Source organism: Lampetra planeri, chromosome 1 (genome assembly GCF_965212315.1).
Source record: "Lampetra planeri chromosome 1, kcLamPlan1.2.h2, whole genome shotgun sequence".
Lineage (NCBI taxonomy): Eukaryota > Metazoa > Chordata > Hyperoartia > Petromyzontiformes > Petromyzontidae > Lampetra > Lampetra planeri.
Window position 1 is genome coordinate 1,076,221 of NC_136107.1, and position 18,511 is coordinate 1,094,731.

Below are 18,511 nucleotides of genomic sequence, written 5' to 3' on the forward strand. Positions count from 1 at the left end.
CCGTGTTTGACGTATCGGCGATGTTCAGAAGCACTGCCGTCAATGAGCCGCGTGGCTCGACTCTAGCGTTGCCACACCAATCCGACTACTGTATTGTCATAGGTTTGCCTGGAAAATGCCTTGAAAAACCCCACAACCATCTGGACAAAATTTGCGCCGTAACAATCGATAACGCTCACGAATCGGTGCCACAAGCAAATGTGTCGTCTCACGCGAACGCACTCGCCGTGAGAGCAGCCGACTCGACGGTGACTTTGGGCAGGCAGCTGATTCCGTGTGGATGTTGACGTTCACCTCCTAGCACGGGTATAGTGTTTCAAACTGTGGCGTTGTTATCTGTGCGCGGTAATGTTTTGCTCATTACCATGGTGAAGCAACTCCCCGCTTGTAAAAGTAAATGTCTCCGTTCATGGATGTCACGCTCCATTGCGCCTTTCCTTTTAACGTTTCCTTCAAACATTGGCCTGAGATATTGTTTAGCAAAACGCCGTTCATTTCACATTAAGACCTTGTTTATTTTTTTGGTGGATATTGTAAAACAACCCCCCTTTGATGTTCTCACGGCGAGGCAGATCTTTTTGCGATTTCAGCACACGAGGGACAGAGCTCACCGAGTCGGCCTCTGCGTTGCCAGACAGGAGGGGGGGGGGGTCACAGTGAAATTGTAATTGTGGCCCTCAAATGGGAAATTGGCAAGTAGGGATTTAAGGGCCTGCCCCTGTCAACGCCCCCTCAGTCAATTAGTGCGACCACAGCTGCCGGTGGTGCTGCGTCAGCCCCTGGTCACACGCAGGGACGGGGACACGTGTACGAGACACTCCTCAGCCAAGCGTACCGACAGCTGCCTCGTTCACTGCAACGCCCGTATTTACTGTTGACACTCCAAGCACAGTGTAACTATAAAGCAGAACCCATGTAACTATATAAACACGCCATTGTGTCGGTCCACGTCTGGGCGAGGGCCCGCGCACACTTTGTCGGTCCACTGGGGTTGTCTGGCTATACTTCACCTGCCCGGTTACTGCGGGCTGGTGAAGGCGGGGAGTGTTGGTGTAGGCGCGTGGGTACGTGCAGGGCTTCAATGGGAGTTAGCCGCACTGCTCTCTGCTGTCCCACCACGTAGCCCTGTAATCCCGGGGCAACTTGTTGTGCATTGATGGTCACCCATTGAAGCACAATCCAGGCTCATGCCAGGCCTGCTTCTGAGATCTGACAAGCTTGAGCACATTGTCAGTGATTTTGTCCGAGGCAGCTTAAACAAATACACGTTGGTGTCTTTTTTTTGAAGTCTGGGTGGTCCTGCACGCGTCTTTGTGCCATACAATGCATTGCTGGTTTTATGAGTGCGTCCTGTAGCTGCATTCAGGAATACGTGGTGTACCATGCACTGTGCTTCCAGGATTTGACCGTGTGTCTTGTTCCCTCTTCATTTAGGTATTTTTTTGCATCCAGTATAATTCGGGCAGCACCAGCTGATCAATACACAACGACTCGACATAAGTGGGATTACTTTCTGCTGACCCCCACAGCAGCACAATCATAAGTTGAACCACCGTGTACACGACAGCCGACTGCCAATCTCTGCAATTTTTTATTCATCAGGACTGTACATTTTATAGTAATTTTACATGATGTTTCAAATGCGTTTATAACAATTACACAATGAGAAGCAACATACACAAAGGTTAGGCAATTACAGTATTAGCTTAACAGCCCTTTGTCAATCCACTGCTTGATGAAGGTGTTGGTCATGTGCGTGGTATAAGCACACTTCGCCATACTGATCAGTGCAGGTCGGTGAAGGAAGATCGAGGACGGATTCAGATAAAACACGCCACTCATGTGAGTCTTGGCCAGATATCAAACACATCCAGGGTTCATCGTTTGGTGTGCTAACTGCTGCGCCACTGCTCCCCCAGAACAGTTCCTTAAATACTTCTTGGTTCTTTCGGTAAAGTCACGTAGAAGGGAAATAAAAAAATAAAAATAAAAAAAATAAAAACATAATAAAATATAATTCTCACGACGTTTCGGCCACAACGCAAGTAGCCGTCCTCAGGTGAAGAACAGGTCTGTCGGAAAGACAGCGTCAGACGCTTCTACGTGACTTTACCGAAAGAACCAAGAATATGAATCCCTGCAGTCACGAAAGATTTAAATCGAAATTTAGTTCCTTAAATACCCGAGTATGTATTTTCCACTGTTGAGGTTGAATCGAATTCTTTTTCCAAATTGTTTTTCTTTCCATGATAATGTTTTGGATACTTGTATGTGATGTGACTACCATATGCTGGTAAGTTCTGGCATGCTTGTGTGCAAGTATACGAAGCCAACGTCTTATTTTATTTGGAATTTATTATTTTGACCAACTCAATGATAACATTCAGCACCGTTGGCCCTGTGCAAGACAGATTGCCTCTTACGTATGTAGACACACGTTCAACGTCAAACGAGTGAGGAGAGAACACGATTTTAATTCAATAAATTTGTCAGGCTCAGCTGTGACACGCTCGCACACCGGAAGCAAGCTGTCACAAGTAATTGGGCCTCATTTTTTGAAGATGAAACTATTTCAATTGTTCACGTGTTTAAGACCGACACATTATAGGGCCCCACACCTCAGGTTACCTCCGGCGAACCTTGTCTGAGGAAACCACGACGCGTCTGCAGGAAGCCGCATGTTGGTTGCATAGCCACGGGAGAAATGAGTTGAAGGTTAATAAGCAATACGTGCTGCTTCTTGTATCTGCTAATACGGAATAATACATCTCTCTGGTGAAAAGTACAATGCCCCTTTTCCTGCAAGGATGAATGGACGTTAAGATGTCTCAAGCAAGTTTAACCTCCATGAGGAATCAATCAAAACGCTCTGAACGGCAGTATTTATTTTCAAATGTCAAATGACATTTGTTTTGGTTTGAAAAAGAAAGTCGTGAATGGCTCGCGTTGTGTAACGTCAATGGGAGCAAATACTCGAAGGGAAACAGATCCGTGTTTGTTTAACGAGCAGTAAGTTACATGCGTTATGGATGCACAGCTTTTGCTTCCATGTAGAACCGTACACAGTGTGTGTGTGTGTGTTCTACTTGTTTGAAAACACAGGGAAATTATATATATTTTTTATCCTCGTGTGCTTGCACGGTCGTCCCTGTGAGTCGTCTGGCAACACCGAGGACACGTGTCCCACTTGGACTCGTGGCGCGGCCATTGTGTCGTGTGCGGTGGACAACGCAGAGGTATGATTCTACACTCACATTTTTTAAAAATCTCGACAGAAAAGTAATTTTTCGTACTGTATTTTCCGCATTATAAGACGCATTTCCAACCCCCTGTGTATTTTTTATATTTTTTTTATTAAAGTGGGGGTGGGGGGTCTTATAATCTGGTCGGTGTGTGTGCATAACGGGCACGGGTTTTTGGGTGGCGCGTTTTACTTTCTGAGTAGCATCTTATAATCCGCAGATTAGGGTGAATCATTGCAGCTGCGTTAACTCCAATGTGTCCATTTCGCTCTTGGTTTAAAGTCAACAGTTTGTTTGACTAATACGCCTATTGTGAAACTGTTACTTTAGCAAATACATAAGCAACTTATTTAATGTTTATTTTTTTTACAAATGAATTGGGAGGTTGACTAGTGGGCGTTGGAGCAATGGCACGGTGGTTAGCGCACTGCGCTACGTGCCCATTGACCCGACTTGGATTCCCAGCCACGGCTAACATCAGCGGTGAGTGATGTCCCAACTGGTCCTGGGTCCCTGTGGTTCATCAACCCGCACTGACCAGCGTGGTGCAGTGCAGTCGAACAACGCCAGTGATTGACACGCCGTGGGGTGGCCTTTATCCAACAGCGGTGTGACAAAGGGATGTGTTATTACTTTATAAAAAAGCATAATTTCAAAATCATTGAAATGTATCTCAAATACCCGAGTCGGGTTCCCATAAATCACCTGTTATCTTCTGAGTACAATTTCCTTTCATGTAGATGCATTCTGCGCCCATAAGGAACACACCAGATGTGCATGTTGGCTGGACCCAGAATAGTAAAAATGCATGGCAGTCCCCGGTGTGGCATAACATTGGTGGAATCTGCATTGAGTATGTGAACATGCTGTTGAGAACATCGTGAACAAAAATATGACCGTTCGTTTTTTTTCCCCACTGTACACTGGCTTGGTCTGGAAATATGATGCTCAATTAGATTTTCAGTATAAAAAAATTACCAACCATCTGTTTATGCGTGCCACACTGTTAATAGTGACCATGTGACGATCATGTCACATTCGATGCAGCGTGAGCTATGAACAAGGTAACATGAGTTGAATCCCTGGCCACGGCTAACATCAGTATTGAGCGATATCTGAACGGATATTGGGTTCACCAAGATCAACGTGACCAGTGCGGTAACACGGCAGGGGAGGAGTGGATTGACTCTGAGCTGTACAATTATAATTTCTATATAACTCTGAGTCACAATTATAGGAACGAAGGGATTAGAGTTGAAATTAATTTGCGAAACACTGGTATTATTTGTCTCAGCCATGAAATAGCTACGTGGATATAAATGTGCCGAGCGGTACGTTCGACGGATTGATCAGTGTTTGCGTGTACCTGAGCGATTACCTCCGAGTGCATTCATTGGCTGCAGCGATGGAAATGAGAAGGTAGCACTGAGTGCGGCGATGACGAGTTCGAGGGGCTGGGAGACATCCTGCTTCTTGTTGCTGCGGCCCTGTACGCGATGTTTTTACAGCCTCCAGATGCCCCTTTGTCTCGTTCCCAAAGCCTGCTGTCAGACCCAATTTCCTTTCGTACCTATCAGATTAACTTGTCAAGAGAAAATATCCAAAAAGGTTGTGGTTTTATTAATTCTTACCCGAGATGTGTTCTTTTTTTTAATGGATCAGCACTGTTGCACAGAGGGGTTTGTTCCAGGCTAACATTTTTTGGGGTATACAGTAGAGTAGCAGTATACGATCAGTGTAATTCCTTTTAACATACCATTCATCCTTCAATTTACTTGGCTTCTGAAGTGCACTGGGCCAGATTAATGACACCCATTTGTCTGTCTGCACGCGGACTTAAAAGTTTGAGAGTTCTGACAAAAGCCTGTATCGAGCAGATGAATTAGGGACACTTTGATGATGTTCTACGGTAAGCCTCAAGATCTGTTAATTTAATTATAGATAATGTCTGTGGAAAGTCATGAGTACACATTGTGTCACAATGTTAGTTTATTAAAATGGACGGATCATCGTTTGTGACACATCTGGAAAGTACAATGACGTGACTTTTCTGTAAAAAACAACAACATGAACTTATAGGTGTCGTTTGTGTTTTAAAACGAATCCATAATTTTAATTTTGCAATCTTGAGTCTGCAGTAGGTGTGTAAAAGTAAAAAAAAGCAAGACCCTCCTCGTATTTTGCCGCACTCGGGGTGGCCACAAACGCACCGGGTTTGTTTGTTGCTGGAGTGCTGCTTTCACTCAAGAGCAGTGAGAGCGAGAGAGCGAGAGAGCGGAGAGCGAGAGAGCGAGAGAGCAGAGAGCGAGAGAGCGAGAGAGCAGAGAGCGAGAGAGTCGCCGTGGGTCCCCGAGGGCCAGGCTCCTCGTAGACGCTAACTTGGTGGGGAGGAGGCCGGGGCCGGGCGAGGCGTTCCCCTCCATCATCACATTTCACCGTGAAAGAGAAAAAAAAGGAGCCGGCTCAAAAAAACAGGGCAGCTCAGGACGGCCAAAATGGCCCAATTGGGGCCGTGGCTGCAACTCCCCTGGGGGGTTCGCAGCCGCCCAATCACTGCTCAGGTTTGTAACCTGCTTGTTAATGGAGGGCAGCACATGAGGAAAAGAGAGAGAGAGTGGGAGAAGGGGAGAGAAGGGGCTGGAAAAGGAAAATATTTCAGTGTGGATGGCATGTAGCTTGTGTGTGAACAATAATTTATTTCGTGCCAAAGAAGCTGATGAAAAGTCACTTTTTTTGAAGCAGTAGCTAACGGCAGATGTTCCAAAAAAATTGATGCCACACTCACATTAAGAGGTCCACATTGGCATTGCACTCAGAGGCACAACACATAGAAGCCGCGCTCTTAAAGTGAAGCAATGGTTGTTGTGAACACAGTCTAGCGCTGGAACGGATTTTAAGGCAGTAATTTCGGTGCTTTCTGGCTGACTGTTGAGAGGAGGAGGAGGGAGAAATGTTCCAAATGACTCTGCTGTGCTGCGTGAGGCGCTCCGCCAAGGGAGAGCTGGGCTGCCACCTGCCCTGCGCGACGTGCACCTGTGCACAGGTGAGTGCACGCCTCTCCACGTGCCGCCCACGGCTGCCCCTCTCTCTCTCTCGGTGCCTGTGTGAGTGAGAGACCGTCGCACGACTGACACGCCAAGTCTGTCGGTCGCCATCGCTGCCACGTGAGGAGTGAAGTGATCTCAAGGGCGTGCATAGTTGACGCGAGTTCACCTCGGCAAGGAGCGTGTTTTAGAAATGAGTGTTGTTTGTGGGTATGTTGAATTTCTTTCGCGCCGTACGGAGCCAACCGTGCTAATCGGAGGTTTAACGAACATATACGCGAACCTTTGCCATGTGATAGATATTTGCTCTGATGCACGTGATTACGTCACAATGGCTTATGGCAGTAAATAATACCACGCACGCGGTATTAACCGAGCTTACTATGGATGTCACATATGGAAGCAACATCTTTACGATCAGCTGAAAAACTAACGACAAAACAATCCTCGTCTCTTTATCGGGGGTTTAAACGTTAATTAAATCATTCAATTATTTGGATCACGGCACGCGTGGTAGCACAGCATTATGGGAAACACCGAAGAGATGTCCTGGCGCGTTCCTGCGCTACAGAAGCACGGCGGTGAGACGCGTCGGGTTGTTTGTGCAGAGTGGCCGCGAGCGGTGAGTGTTGGTGCTGCTGCTGCTGCCGCTGTGTTTGGCCCCGTGGCCGCTTCCAGCGTGGGGCCCCCACTTTGAGACAAAGGGCCCCCACTTTGAGACAAAGGCCCCCACCTTGAGACAGAGGGCCCCCACTTTGAGACAAAGGCCCCCACCTTGAGACAAAGGGCCCCCACTTTGAGACAAAGGGCCCCCACCTTGAGACAAAGGGCCCCCACCTTGAGACAAAGGGCCCCCACTTTGAGACAAAGGGCCCCCACTTTGAGACAAAGGGCCCCCACTTTGAGACAAGGGCCCCCACCTTGAGACAAAGGGCCCCCACTTTGAGACAAAGGGCCCCCACTTTGAGACAAAGGGCCCCCACTTTGAGACAAAGCCCCCCCCCCCCATTGCCCTCCTAGCGGCGCCCACTCGCATCGGTGCCCAACTGCAGAATTTGCACAAACGGCGGAAGGACGGAGACAAACCAAATTGCCGTTTCGAATTCGAGACATGCTGCAGTGCGGCCCCTATAACGATATAGGCTGTAATTCGGTGTGTGCTGGCGTGTATTTCTTGCGGAATGTGTGGGGCAGACTTGCACCGCAGTCTGCAATGATAGTGGTTGCCTGCGCAGTTGAGAACTGTGTCTTTAAAATGCCCGGTGTGCCGATCTATTATCGGTGTTTGCCGGATGTGCAAGGCACTGTACGAGCGATATCATTCCGGTATGCGTATCAGAAACACGGAATTCACTATTTTGTCAAAGCAGCTCGCAAGAGGCCGCACACTGCCGCTGGCAAGCTATTAGACACTTAGCTAAATGTGTGACTTAATTCACAGCTGCTGCCCCATCCTCGGGGGGTTATTAATGAGCCTTTATCTATGCAGGGGGACTGCGTTGTGAGAGGAAGGGGAAATATCATCTTATTGGTTACACGGGTCATCGTCAATGTTGACGCGCTGTCGCCACGGGCACGTTTCAAACATAGTGACGTGGGGGGGGGGGTGCTGGTGGTGGTGTATATTTCACTGTTATTGTCCCATCGTTCTCGAAGCAAAGTGGTATGCAGTACTCCCTAGCGAAGCTGGTGGACAGGCTCCGATGACAACGATCTCTATGTACGCCCAGCATGTCACATCCTCACCGATCTCGCTCCACTCTTCGCTGCTGTGAGCTTCGCAGGTGCGAGCCGTCCGCTGCGTGCAGTCGGAGCGAGCACCGCTATTAGCACCGGTCACCGGAGGCTCTTTGTGCCTTCAGCTCACACGAGAGAGCCAACGCATGGCTGGACTCACCATATCCATGGCCAACGTGTGGCGATTCATTTGCATGTCGGGAGGTCCCTTCATAATACAATAATAAAATGCAACATAATAAAATAATTCTCACGACGTTTCGGCCACAACGCAAGCAGCCGTCCTCAGGTGAAGACCAGGTCTGTCGCTGTCTCCCCGACAGACCTGGTCTTCACCTGAGGACGGCTGCTTGCGTTGTGGCCGAAACGTCGTGAGAATAATTTTATTATGTTTTATTTTATTATTTTATTATTTCCATTCTACGTGACTTTACCGAAAGAACCAAGAAGATGAATCCCTGCAGTCACGAAAGCTTTAAATCGAGGTCCCTTCAGTTGTTGATTTTTTTAAACTCGGGATGGACCAGGGGGCTCAGTGTACCGATGGCGCACGTCCTCCGCTATCAATACTGCGAACAACCGTGGCTGTACGTATGTTGAACTTCTTTCGCGCTGTACGTAGCCAACCGTGTTAATCGGAGGTGCAGGGGGTGGGGGGCAACATGACTGTGAGTGTAGAGTATGAGTGGAGGAGGAAGGCAGGATGGGACGCTGATGAACGTCGCTCTTCATTCAGTCTGAAGTGACTCGCTCTGGGGAGCGGTGCGTGTCGGCTCCACGGTGGGGCAGAGTGCAGCCCCAGGCTTCTCCACTCTGTCCCTCTGGCCTCTCTACCTGCTATTAAGAAGGGCCACTTCCCGAAACGTCGCCTATTTAATTGAATAGGGCACACACGCACACACAGTTTTATTGACGAATGTGTTGAGTTTTTTTTGTTACACTTTCATGCCATTTCAAGTCTGGTGATTTTTACTGTGGTTGGCCATTGTTCCAATCACGTGTTAATTACATACATGTCGACTCTATCGTGCTTTATGGTCCTGAAAATATTGTTTCATTAAACTGTATTATACACTGCACACGCGATTTGTGAATGCTGACGCGTCATGTCCACGTACACCTAGCCTGGCACAAGCGCCGTAGTGACGTCACCGCCGCTTAGTGGCGAATGGCGGCTGTTTGTAGTAGTTATGTTTACGTAGGCCGTCTCGCTTGGCAAATAAACTTACAAAAAGCATGATATGGTTTGGGTAGCTGAGCCCATCACTCAACATAAGCGACACAGTGACAGATATAGACTTTTGCACATTGCACAAATAGATGTGCATGCTCTGTTCTGGTTGAAGGCCTCTTCAGTGATTCCCCATTCACCATTGCACCCCCCCCAACCTCAATCCTGTGCAATCCTCTACCAGGTCACGGCTCGGAGGTTAAAACCCACTGCTAAAAATCCCAATGTCAATTGACACAAAGCAACCAGAGGCTCAGGAATCCTCGTGGTTGTTTGTCATGTAATATGCACTCGTATATTTAAGTAGGTATTGGATGCACATTCACACTAGCTTCTGCATGGGAATTATGAGTACCATATTTGCATCAGATCTGGTTGTGCTTAAGTTTACATTTAGATTTAAGACTGTTTTTATCCTGAAGGTCTCTTTTTGTCATTGTATGCTTTTCCCCTGCCACATACCTTTGCAATTGCATTTCTTTGCACAACTTCTTGAAGTAGTATCACTTCCACATGTTTCTCCGGAAGAAAAAAACCCCCCCCAAAGTAAATGCGGTTAATTTTGTACGCATGCCAGAAGAGTGGAACCAGGAATAACCGTCCCCGGCGTTGCCCTGCGCATAAAGTCTTGAATTTAACCTCTCCGTGATAATTTATGCGAGCCCATATAGGCTGCAAGGGGATTAGCTTCAAAGCTGCCCTGGCCTGCCGCTAATGACCTGGATCTGTGAAGCAGATTCCAAACGACACCGTTGGGCAGCAGCAGCAGCCCCACTGACATTTCTTGTGTGCGGGGCACTCTCCTCCACGCTGGGACGACTGCGCAAGGCATTCCGCGACAATCCCCGTGGCACATGCCTTTGATCAGAATCTATGTATGGAAGAGTCGGAGTTGCGGGCATGCAATCCCAGGCAGATTATGTGCTGCCCGCGGTCCATCCTCCTTTGCCATTGGACACCTGAGAAATCCTTATCTGAGTGTTGACTTACAGACGGCCAGCCACGCAAATTTCAAAATTCTTACGTAACTAATACGGCACAGAGATACACGCCCATTATAAACAAACCAAGAGCCTTTTAGTGTGACATTGTGAAAAAATACATGAAAAACATGTTAGAGCACCGCCGTTAACCTTAAGTCAACCTGTGATATAAAGAGCTTTTCTTTCTGAATGAAAGGTTTAAGACTTGTAGAAGATAGACATTATGACTGCAACATCCACGTGACCTCCGACCTTCTCTTCCACATCTCCACTGTCCAGAGTTAGCCTTCCTTGACCCCGTGTGACCTTTTGACCTGAGAGTGATTGAGCTGGTGGGATGGGACGTGCTGAAGTTTGGAAGAAAAGGGATTAGCACTCTTCAGCTCACTGACCAAATCCCTTAATCTAAACATCTTTCATTTGTCTCTTTGCCTTGCCTTCTATTCTGCAGCCTCTTCCTGAGTTTTTTTTTTACATTCAATTATCAGCGTTTTAGGAAAAGGCCAATTAAATCGAGCTCTTTTTAAGTGTGTCTTTAATTAGGATGTGGCACAGTAACTTGAGAATCCACTTGGATGTCAAATTTGTGTGGTTCGGTCTTCTTGAGACTCAGCCAAAGTTTTTAATTGTACTTGTTAGATGAGCTAGATCCAGTTTTTGTTACATTTTGGACGTGAGCATACTTTCATGCACTTTTATTTTTTATATATATATATGCTTTTTTTACTCAAGCAAAATATTTTTGTTACCTTTTTTCATTCTTGACTCAAGACAAGAAGGCCAATCCCGTGTTTGTTTTAATGCACCTCTACTTGTAAATCTTTACGTGCACAATATATTATAATCTGCATTGTCATTTGCTGTGGCTTGCCTGCCAAAACCCGGGGCTTGTGCTGTGAACTCAATCCAGAACACAACAATGAGCTCCTTTGAATGTCACTGTTTTTCATTCTGTAGCGCAGGCTTCACCTTTCAAGGGACAGCATTTCCTGAAGGATTGGCTTTATTAAGGGCCCTTCATGAGGAGCAAACGTATCGGATCTCTGTGATGAGTATCCAGGTACCTTAACGTGAACTGCAAGAAAGGGCTTGGTCTGATTTCATAATGTAACACGAGAGTGTCTTGGTGTCATGGACGCAAGCCAAAATCGAGTCGCCTTAATAATCTGGGCAAAATGCTTGGTATGAAAACATGGTAATGTTTTAAAATATGCATTCCGATTGTGGGAGCTCGAAACAGTGCATTGATACGTGGTTTGTTTGCAGTACGATAAAGTTAAACTTTACCAAGGTTGAGCCAGAATTTAACTTCGGTATTTATTTTTGTCGCAACCGAACAAAATCTGCGGTTGCAACAGCGTCAAAAACCGCATAAATGATCTGTTACACAACTGACCCATTGTATAACACAGTTGTTTTTTTTTAATCTCCGTTCGTATAACACTGCGGCTTATTTAAGATTGTCCGGCGTGAGTTAGATGATTCACTGCTCACCTTTCCAGGGTGGAGATCCTGTTGCTGCTGCTGTATCTGCAACAGACATCGTGGATGGCAGCTCCACCAATGCCTGGCGCCGGCTTAAAGGCAGTAAATTTAATCTCTGGTTGGCCATTCCTCCATCTCATTATATAGTGTCTGTTCTGTCTCAGCGTATATCGTACAGCATGCACGTCGCGCAGCTAGCAATAAATAAATAAATAAACAACCACATTTCTTTGGTGCAGAGAAACTTGTAAGGACCGGTGCTCAGTAATCAGGAAGGATTTTGCCCCTGGAAATCTGTTCGAAGCCCCCTTTAATCCCACATGATTTTAAATAAATCTTGAAAAATGGTGGTTGCCACGGGCCTATTATTCTGGGCTCATTCTGGATTCCAGGCCAGATTGCCCCTGAAAGGAAGAGTTTTAAAAACATCACATATTGTATTTCCAGGATAAAGGTTATTTAGTATGAGGTTTAATCTTCAGCAGATGTTGATACTTCAAGTGATAGGCAATCATTTATATTCATCATAGAATCTGCATTTTAAACTTGATATCATAACTTTGTCAGCAACACAGAACTGAATGCTTTATTATAACATTTCATTCGGTGTTTTTGAAAAGGTGTTCATCATCAACAGTTATGATCTATCCGCTGCTGGATGCAGGCTTCCCTATGCCACCACTATATCTCATGGCCTCGCGATGAAATAATGAATCTCGCTCCTGGACACGAGCCGATTTTCCCATTCTGGAGGATGTCCTCACTCCATCGTTAGTGCCAACCCTCAACCATCACACTACTAAACATAGAACTAATTTTTGTGTTTAGTTTGTTATCCTCCCCGTACCTCCAATTAGTGCGGTTGACTATGTACGGTGTGAAAAAAGTTCAACACACACACATTGTAGCATCTGCCCAAATCCATTTGTTTTTGTTTTTATCAATTGAAGATATCTGCCAGAGGGAAGAAACTGAAGAACCCATCAGGGTTTGTTGTTTAAGGTGGCCCGGAATTGAAACAACGAAATAAAAAGGTGGCCAAGAGCAGGTTGGGAGTGTTTTTGGAAAACTGAACTCGACAATGAAAAGCAAAATGCCAATTCACCTAAAGAATAAAGTGTTTCATCAATGGATATTACCTGTAGATTTGAAGCTTTCGTGACTGCAAGGATTCATATTCTTAGGTTTTTTCGGTAAAGTCACGTCGTGATTTTAATTTTATTTTACTTTTATTAATTTTAATGTTTTACCTACGTGACTTTACCGAAAAAACCTAAGAATATGTATGTTACCTGCTATGACACGCGGTTCATAAGCATGGCCATTGACATAGAAAATGGCACGACAGCTGAACAGAGTGCACGGAAGCATGGACAAGGTGCTATGGCAGGTGGGATTTATGTTTACAGATTTGGATGCAGAGCACGGTCCTTTGAATTGGGGAACACTCCCCACCCTTCTCAACATGTTCTTTTGTCGGTGAAAGTTTGAATTAACAAGCAGCGGCAGAGGCGCTTCTTGTGCTGCTGCTGCTGAATTGTGGTCTTACGCCGGCCACCCGGCATTACGGGACTGAGCGATTGGGTAAACGTTTATCAGCGGCTGGTGAATGAAGCCTTGAGAAGTGGCGTCGAGGAGCCCTGCGAGTTGCCAGCGTGCCCCAGAAGCGCTCCGCCCGGCCTGCGCTGTTGTGTCTACTGCGTCATTCTACTCCGGCCCGGCTCCCGGGCGGCCTGGCAAACACGAGGCAGCTCTCGGCGGCTCTAAAACGTTGCAGCCGGCTCGACGCGCAGACCAGAGCGCTCTGTTTGCGTTGAATTTAGACGACTCTAATCGCAGCTTCGTCCTCACAAATCCGAAGATTTCCCTTCGAGCAACGGAAGCGAATGGGGTGCGGACGAGTTTGTGCTGTCGAACGGTAATCGCCGTCAGGGTCACGCAATCCTGGGGCAGCTGTGAACGTGGCCGGTGGTCCGTGTGGGGGGGGGGGGGGGCGCCTCGTGTGTGCTGAGACCTATTCGTTGTTTACATCGCTCAGGTGATTTTGATGCGGCACAGCTGTGGAGAAGGGGAACAGGAGCGGACGGCTAATGATTGTCGAGCGCTCGCGCTGTTGATCTGAAGCGCACTCATCCATGTCCAGAGCTTCTCATCTGTGACCAATGATGGAAAATATTGCGCAAGTTCAATGTTATTCTTGGCTGCTCGGACGTTCTTCCTTGTAACCAAATATTAACTTCTAATACAGATCGAGAGCATTTGGTCAGCCACATATTTTAATGGTAAAAATGAATACTGAGGCTATTACGCCTGTTTTTCAGTGATGCATTGCAGAAGAACACACTCCCTGTTGGAGGGTTACCCAATGCTTAATTACCTGACATACAAGCGCTAAGGTGATGTCTAGCTTATTTATTTTCATAATTTCAAAGTTTTACTGTGAAACAAATATTACTCGTAGTAAATATTCACTACCCGTCGAATTTTCATTTACTTTTCACTACTTTCCACTTTTTGTTATTTTAGCTTTTTAATAAAAAGAACGCTATGTATTTAAAAAAAAAAATCTGTCGAGGTCTAATTTCAAACTAATTCAAGGTAAACACGTCTGTGCAGTGCACATTATCAGAGTTATGTTCTTTTGTTTGTATTATGACTGCAGGTATTGCGGTCTATTCAAACATGACTCCTTGTAAAAAGGTGTCAGTTTTGTTGCCAGATAGAAGGGTAAAGAACCAATTATCAACGTCTGTGAATGGCTAGCCTGATTAGCGACGAGGGGCAAGCGTGGCACAGTTCAGAGGATGCTGGGCCGGGTGTGTGCCTTCGGTGGCCTCGCCGGCGGGCAGCGGCGCGTGAATGCCGAGGCCTCCCTCCCTCGCGGTGGCACAGCCAGCGGGGACAACGTGAATGCCGCGCTTTGTGGCGCGAGCCCCTTTCAGCGTCCACCGTAAAAATGTCCCCTGTCTTCCTTATTTATGCCCGGGCTCTTAAACGTCTTCCTCTCGAAGGTTGATTCTTCTCATGCAAATTGCCCACCACCTGCTAGAGCTTCAAACCGATCGGTGGACATTATATATCTACGTGTGTATTTATATATATATGTGTATTTATATATATGTGTGTATATTTATATTACGTCCTCGTTCGGTGCCGGCTGGGGCCAGAGCTGGTCGCCGCGTGGGCTGTCCCGTGCCCTGGTCGCACGACGTCTCCCGTTGGGACAAGCGGAGCGGGAGTTGCGCTCAGCGCGCTGTTGTTTTGCTGGCGGGAGAGCGCTTCCAGGGAACTGCCTCGTGGAAGCATCAGGAATGTATTGAGGGAATAGGTGGCGGGGTAGGGGAATAAGCGGAAGGGGGTGGTGGGGAGGGGGGCAGTGTTAGGGGTTAAGTAGGGCCGAGTAGGGGGCTGTTTTTATGGATGGCTCTGTGCCAGCGTCTATCTGTGGACCAATGCCCATCAGCATCCTCTGAATAAGTACCACTGCTGGTGCCATTTTTACAGCCTTGGCAACCTGTGGTGGCCTCTTTTCAAAGGGCCCCAGGACATTTGACTTAATTAAATACCACCGACCTGCAGTGCTTGATAAAGTAGAGTCGTGGACCTGTCTTTATTTGACAAAATAATTTAGGGTCGAACTGCAGTTGTGTATTTATCTTTTAAATGTAACGCTTATAATCGTCTGGAATATATTTTTTTGCCTGAGCTGCCTTCCATTGTGTTTATTCAAAAACGATAACATCTTCCTCCGATTTAACATCGCCTTGCACTGAAACAAAATATATTTTCTTGGTGCGTGTTATGTGGGAATAATTACCGAAGGAAGTAACATTTCTTCAAGATGTCTAGATCCTGTGAAATAAGATACCTGAGCACTTAAGTGGGGAGGGAAAAATGTACGGAGCGCCGCGGTTGCAATGTACAAGATGATCGATCACTCGCTGTCGCTTCTGGGAAGGCTCGCTGCTGGAGAATGTCCAAGGGACATGTTGCTGCTTTCTGTCTCAGTAATCTGCCTTTTTTTTGCCTCTATTAACTACTTAGAAACATTGCAGTCCATTAGCAATGCCATGTGGGTTTGTGTAAATGGCATTTTAAATGCATTTAGGCCCCCTTAGCCAAATGACAGAAAATTGAGATGCATTCGTTTTGGATGAGAGACGTGGGTATCACTATGAATGGGAGACGTGGGTGACACTATGAATGGGAGACGTGGGTGACACTATGAATGAGAGACGTGAGTGACACTATGAATGTGAGACGTGGGTGACACTATGAATGAGAGACGTGGGTGACACTATGAATGAGAGACGTGAGTGACACTATGAATGGGAGACGTGGGTGAAACTATGAATGAGAGACGTGGGTGACACTATGAATGAGAGACGTGGGTGACACTATGAATGGGAGACGTGGGTGACACTATGAATGAGAGACGTGAGTGACACTATGAATGGGAGACGTGGGTGACACTATGAATGAGAGACGTGGGTGACACTATGAATGAGAGACGTGGGTGACACTGTGAATGAGAGACGTGGGTGACACTGTGAATGAGAGACGTGGGTGACACTATGAATGAGAGACGTGGGTGACACTATGAATGAGAGACGTGAGTGACACTATGAATGGGAGACGTGGGTGACACTATGAATGAGAGACGTGAGTGACACTATGAATGGGAGACGTGGGTGACACTATGAATGAGAGACGTGGGTGACACTATGAATGAGAGACGTGGGTGACACTGTGAATGAGAGACGTGGGTGACACTGTGAATGAGAGACGTGGGTGACACTATGAATGAGAGACGTGGGTGACACTATGAATGAGAGACGTGGGTGACACTATGAATGAGAGACGTGGGTGACACTATGAGTGAGAGACGTGGGTGACACTATGAATGAGAGACGTGGGTGACACTATGAATGAGAGACGTGGGTGACACTATGAATGGGAGACGTGGGTGACACTATGAATGGGAGACGTGAGTGACACTATGAATGAGAGACGTGGGTGACACTATGAATGAGAGACGTGGGTGACACTATGAATGAGAGACGTGGGTGACACTATGAATGAGAGACGTGGGTGACACTATGAATGAGAGACGTGGGTGACACTATGAATGAGAGACGTGGGTGACACTATGAATGGGAGACGTGGGTGACACTATGAATGAGAGACGTGGGTGACACTATGAATGGGAGACGTGGGTGACACTGTGAATGAGAGACGTGGGTGACACTATGAATGAGAGACGTGGGTGACACTATGAATTAGAGACGTGGGTGACACTATGAATGAGAGACGTGGGTGACACTATGAATGAGAGACGTGGGTGACACTATGAATGAGAGACGTGGGTGACACTATGAATGAGAGACGTGGGTGACACTATGAATGAGAGACGTGGGTGACACTATGAATGGGAGACGTGGGTGACACTATGAATGAGAGACGTGAGTGACACTATGAGTGAGAGACGTGGGTGACACTATGAATGAGAGACGTGGGTGACACTATGAATGAGAGACGTGAGTGACACTATGAATGAGAGACGTGGGTGACACTATGAATGAGAGACGTGGGTGACACTATGAATGAGAGACGTGGGTGACACTATGAATGAGAGACGTGGGTGACACTATGAATGGGAGACGTGGGTGACACTATGAATGAGAGACGTGAGTGACACTATGAGTGAGAGACGTGGGTGACACTATGAATGAGAGACGTGGGTGACACTATGAATGGGAGACGTGGGTGACACTGTGAATGAGAGACGTGGGTGACACTATTAATGGGAGACGTGGGTGACACTATGAATGGGAGACGTGGGTGACACTATGAATGGGAGACGTGGGTGACACTGTGAATGAGAGACGTGGGTGACACTATGAATGAGAGACGTGGGTGACACTATGAATGGGAGACGTGGGTGACACTATGAATGAGAGACGTGGGTGACACTATGAATGGGAGACGTGGGTGACACTATGAATGGGAGACGTGGGTGACACTATGAATGGGAGACGTGGGTGACACTGTGAATGAGAGACGTGGGTGACACTATGAATGAGAGACGTGGGTGACACTATGAATGGGAGACGTGGGTGACACTATGAATGAGAGACGTGGGTGACACTATGAATGAGAGACGTGGGTGACACTATGAATGAGAGACGTGGGTGACACTATGAATGAGAGACGTGGGTGACACTTTGAGGGGGTGAATTTTCCACCGCGTTTGTCCCAGGTTTTGCAATATTTTTTATTTGAGCTCGTAGTTATCACACTAAAATACAGCGTCCTACTAATGTAACATGGTCTTTAACTTACACTTCACAGCACTCGAATGCTGACGTAATTTCATTAAGAAATTACTCTGAGCCGACAGGAAATGATTCATTGACTTCATTCAATCTGTTCCACAATTGAGTTCACTGGGTGACCTCACTATTCATCTGTCCGTGTCCAAGTGCACCTACGTTATGGGTGACAAAGGACTGTCTACAACAATCTATTGTACTCTACTATCTTCTCATGTCTATGCTCCCCACCTTCATCGACCCGACGTTGAAGCGCGTTCGAATGACTCCCACACCCCGCATGGCATTGAGATGCCCTCAGCCAGCAGTGGCTTGGCAAATGTGTGTACAATGTGTACAATGTGAAGGCACCGCCTCGTAAAATATAGTTACATTGGCAGCTTGGGTTAACTTCTTTGTAAAGTTAAAAATCTTGGTGTTTCGATTACCTCCGGATTATTTGTAGTTTCATGAAACA

The 18,511-nt window shown here is 46.8% G+C and overlaps 1 protein-coding gene across 1 annotated transcript in view; it reads left to right on the plus strand.

The window, feature by feature from the left end:
• Positions 1-5,884: 5,884 nt before the first annotated feature.
• LOC144722472 (tensin-3-like) overlaps positions 5,885-18,511 on the plus strand; it is a 144,308-nt gene continuing 131,681 nt past the window's right edge. Inside the window, exon 1 of the mRNA XM_078600876.1 lies at positions 5,885-6,285. Within this exon, the coding sequence (XP_078457002.1) occupies positions 6,193-6,285 (93 nt within the window). The 5' untranslated portion in view covers positions 5,885-6,192. The remainder of the gene's footprint in view (positions 6,286-18,511) is intronic.